The following is a 5,463-nucleotide window of genomic DNA, read 5'->3' on the forward strand; positions in this document are numbered from 1 at the left end:
AAAAAAAATGGGTAGACACCTTACACTATTTTAATTTTTTTAATTTATCAATTCTTAATTTTTTTTTTTTATTTTTTATGTGTTTTAACAAAAAAAAAATTATCAATATTATTGTTATATATATATATATATATATGTATGATATTAATAAGAAATATATTTACTATCGGTTAACTTAAAAAAAAAAGAGCACGTGATTGGTTTTATATTTTAAATATTTTCCTCCCCACGGGATGACAATATTGATGATAATTCATGGAGTTTTCTATTTTATCCTTCAAGACATTAAAATTATCAAGATGGTCGTGGACGTAGCTACTCTTTTGTTTATATTTTTCATTTTCTTTAATATAATGTTTAAAATGATTAAAAAGGATATTATAATTGTTCATTTGATTATTAAAAGAGGTAATTTTATTTTTAAAGAACTTTTTGATTTGTTCATCTCTTTTTTTATATGAATTCATTTGTTGAGAGTAATGTGTTTCAAATTTTTTTATATATACATATTTCCTTGATAAATTATTATAATTATTTTTTACTTCATTATAAATTTTTTTATGTATACGTGAAACTTCTTTTTTTTTCTTGTGGATATTTTCAAACGAATCATAATTATTTAAGAAAAGTTTTTCTTCACATTTTTTATTTTTCATATTATTATAAAAAGAATATTTTATATTTTGATAAAAATAAACATCAAATTCTTTATAATAATTTATTTTATATATATATGATAAATATAATTCAATAAAATATAAATGTACAGATTTAATTACAAATAATTTTTTTAAAAAAAAAAGGATGTTATAATAATATACTTTATTAGAAGAACTCTGCATATTATTTACATCTGTTTTAATAAGTTCATTATCCATATCTATCATTTTTTTAATTTGATTATAATATGAGTTGTTATTATAATTATTATAAAAATCAGCAGGATATGTATAAAATTTATGATTTTTATTATAAATAGTATTATATTTATTAATCTGATTACAACAATCTTCCTCATTCGAAGGACAACAATATGTTGAATAAACAAACAAAAGAAACTTTATAATTTTTGTATTAAAATAAAATGGACTATATATATATGGAAGTTGATATATATTATAATACTGATCTCTTTTATATTTTTCATCTTTTTTTTCTTTTTCATATCTTTTATATATATAACACTTATAATAAATAGATGAAATTTTAATTTTGTTTTTCTTTAAAAATTTTTTCTTTTTTTCATTTCTATAAATAATTAAATTACTATTATTACCATAAGAATTATCCGATATATTTTTCTTTTTTACATAATTTTCACACATATGAGCATTTCCATTTTTTTCTTCATTTAACATTTTTATATTTACTATTTTATCACCCTTAGTTACAATATTATACGCCTCAGATATACTACTACATCTATTTAAAATGTTGTCCTCGTCGTCATCATCATTATCTAAAGGGGATATTGAACAAGTATGAGTTCTACCATGATAAAAACTATGTTCACGTTGATGTATATTATTATTATTATTATTGTTTATTATTTTTTTTTTTATTCCATCTTTTGTTACTTTCTTTTTCATATTATCCTTCATGTTTACATCACACAAAACAGATGATATATTAATCAACATATAATTATAAGGAATATAATTTATTTTAAAATAGTTAATATAATTATCTATTAACATGGGTATATTTTTATATCTCTTGAAATTAGATACAATGTCTTTTACATCTTTTTCAAAACTAGACAAATTTATTATAACATGGTTATTAATATGGTTATTATAATTTGTAAAATATTTCTTTGTCTTTTTATTTTGATCCGATTTTTTTTGTAAATCTTTACAATTATATGATTTGGTAAAACATATCAATTCGTTTATATGATTCATATATATGAGTTTTATATTATATTTATTACAAATACTATAATATAAAAGAAAAAATATATTGAAATATATTTTTAAATAATTTAAATAATTATAACAAGAAATAAGTCTCCATATTCTATATCTAAATATATTTTTATTTTTAAAAAAATAATGAAAATTATTTTTATATACATTATAAAAATTACATATATGTGACATATACTTGAAGAAAAGAATGAAAGAACGTGGATTCATTTCTATATTATTATGTATTACAACTTCATATTTCAATTTCTCACCATCACATGTGCTATTTTTATTACATCTTTCGTTTGAATTCCCTACACGACGCATATTAAATAAATAATTCATACGCTCAAAGAACAAATTGTTTTTCAAAGAAATACCCGTTTTTTCCAAAAAGAGCTGCTCCGCATTATTAAAATTATACATATGTTTGAATATATTCGTATTACTAAAACATTTGTAGAACTTTAAATTATCATACATCTTGGATATGAAATCTTGTTTTTTGTTTATGTGTTTACTTTTTACATCCTTCCTATTTCTTAAAATGTTTTTTGTCCTTCTAATTTTAAGCATCCTTTTTGATTCTTCTCCTCTTCTGTAACTTTTATATAATTCTTTTAACATAGGAACATCTGAATGTTTTTTTTTTTTTCTTTGCTTATATATGTCTGTCGACATTTTACGCTTAGTAGTACTATTATTATATGTATACATAAAATTTTTCATATTTTTTACATTTTTCATATTTTTTACATTTTTCATATTTTTTACATTTTTCATATTTTTTACATTTTTAATATTTTTCATTTTGAATGTGATATATCTTTTCTTTGTTTTTATTTTTCGTTTATTTTTTATAATAATATCATGCTGCTTCAAATTCAATAATGTTTGTGCCTTGTAATAAAATTTGTCCAAAGGAAGAACCCACCAGAAAATATTTTTTCCATTATCCTTGAAATATTTATTATGAGCAAAGGTATCAAGATCATTGGAATTATTTATACAATGTAATTTATTATGTGTAACACCTAGAAAAAGGTTTATGGATTTTTGCTTTTCTAAATCATTAAAAGAACTAATATAATATCTTTTTAAAGATGTAAATAATTCTTTTGATTGAATAAAAAAATTGGAATGTTGTCCAGGTGTATATTTTTTATGTGCTGTAGATCCTGCATATTGTTTCGATATAGCATCACCTAATTCCTCATATAATTCAGATATATGTGATATATTTTGTACAGATAAATCATTTTTTTTTATTAATTTAATAAGTTTAATAAATTTTATAAACATGTAAATGTTCAAAAAGAGCTGAGCAGCATTGGTTCTGTCTAAACAATCAACACAATTAAATCTGAGGACACCTGTTTGTATAAGAATAACATTTTTATTATTCATATAAAAGAAACCAATAGTATTTAAAGAATAATTATATAACATTTTTAAAATATATTGTGTATATTTAATACCTATTTTATAAGCTTTTCTTAAATCTACATGTTTATATATAATATGTATCTTTTTAGGTATGTATTTATTAAGTCTATCAATAGATTCTTTATAATGATATGATAATTTCTGTTCATCACTATATTTTTTTTTACTTAATAAATTTACAACCGTTATAGGATAACCATATTTCTCATATAAGCGTTGAAAATGTTTCTGTGTACAAGAATAATTAATATCTGTTTTTAAAAAATTTATTTGTGGTTTCTTTAATATTTTATAATTAACTTGTTGGTTCCAAAATATAGGAACAGAACCTCTTAATTGTGTATATGATAAAATAACATGAGAATTATTTTTTTCAAATAAAATAATCTCGGACTCAACTTCATTTGCTGAATGCCCATAAGAATTTAAACCTCTTTTCCTAAATCGGGTACCTGCATATTTATTACTTCGTCGACCTACTAAACTTATGTCAATAATTTTACCTGAGCATAGAAATTTTGATTGAATAAAATAACCATTAATAATACATAAACATAAAAAAATATTTTGTTTAATAAAATATTTACTATGATAAGAATTCCATATATATGGATTATTCTTATATATTCTATTCTTATATTTTACATTTCCACCTTTCAAATAATTTTTTTGAATAAAATAATTTTCTTGTACACTATAAGTTAAATTATATGTATAAGAAAAATAAATATATTTATGATTTGTATTATTATAAAATAAATCCACTAATTCATTCTCTTCATTATAATTATCAAATATATCTTCAACAAAAGGAATTAACAATATATTCTTTACATTATATATTTTATGCTCATCAAATAATATACCCACTTTTTCTTTCTTAATTAATACATACAAATAAGGATAATTTAAAAAACGTATACATCCTAAAATACCTTCACATTTACATATATATTCTAACCTCTTTCTTATTATATAATTACAATAATCTCTCTTCATATATAATTCGAAGTGTTCTACAATCTCAATTTCTTTGCTCCTTCTCTTCAACTCGGTTACCTGATACACATTTTCTTTCTTATTTATACCTATCACAAATATACCATCTTTATTTGAGTAAATCTTATAGACTCGAAAACACGTCAAGCTTGTCGGATACATCCTTACACAAACAAATTATGCAAACATAAGGAAAACCAGCTAAGCGCGGGGATACATGTTGACAAATATGTAAACATAGAAGAAAAAAAAAAAAAAAAAAAAAAAATATATATATATATATATATATATATAAATAATTGCCTTTTCAAGATATACCCATATAAATATATACAAACATATATATATATATATATATATATATATATAATTTATTATGTAAATTTCTCCTTTTTATAAAACATATAACTAAAAATTAAAAAAATACAAAATATATTAACAAAACATAAAAAATGGTATATGACATATTATATTATCTTCATATTTATTAAAATATATAAATAAATATATATATTATATATATATATTATATATATATGTTCATATTTTATATGGTGAATAAATATTACATATATTTACTTTTTTAATTAATTTGATTATTATATTTTTATATCATAACTTTTATTTTATAGTTTCAACAAATGAAAAAAGAAGCGCAAAAAATAATGAGAAAATATTAAACATAAAATATATAATAATATATATATATAAAATAAATTATTTTCTTTAATTTTATTTATTTTAATTATAATTTATTCTTTTTTTATTATTATAAATATAAATAAAAATATAAATATAAATATTTATATTTATGTTTATTTATTTATTTATTTATTTATCTATTTATTTATCTATCTATTTTTTTTTTTTTTTTTTTTTTTTTATTTGAATCCTCACCCTCCTGGATTATGGTATTCTCCTGTTTTAATCATTTATTCGATATTACAATTAAAAATAAAGTTAAAAATAGAAATAGAAATAATATTTATCTATATATTTATTTATAATAATATATAAATATATAATATACATATGTTTATATATATTGTTACATTTTCAGACTTCTAATAACATACAATATTATATGTAATATATATATATATATATA

At 19.0% G+C, this 5,463-nt stretch overlaps 1 protein-coding gene across 1 annotated transcript; it reads right to left on the reverse strand.

Moving 5' to 3' along the window:
• Positions 1 to 203: 203 nt before the first annotated feature.
• On the reverse strand, positions 204 to 4,517 carry PRSY57_0802100 (inositol 5-phosphatase, putative; the record flags this gene model as incomplete). The annotated part of the gene is made up of 1 exon (XM_012906966.2): positions 204 to 4,517. One exon carries the CDS (start codon positions 4,515 to 4,517, stop codon positions 204 to 206), a length of 4,314 nt encoding a protein of 1,437 aa, XP_012762420.2.
• Between the last annotated feature and the right edge of the window lie 946 nt (positions 4,518 to 5,463).

Source organism: Plasmodium reichenowi, chromosome 8, assembly GCF_001601855.1.
Source record: "Plasmodium reichenowi strain SY57 chromosome 8, whole genome shotgun sequence".
NCBI lineage: Eukaryota > Apicomplexa > Aconoidasida > Haemosporida > Plasmodiidae > Plasmodium > Plasmodium reichenowi.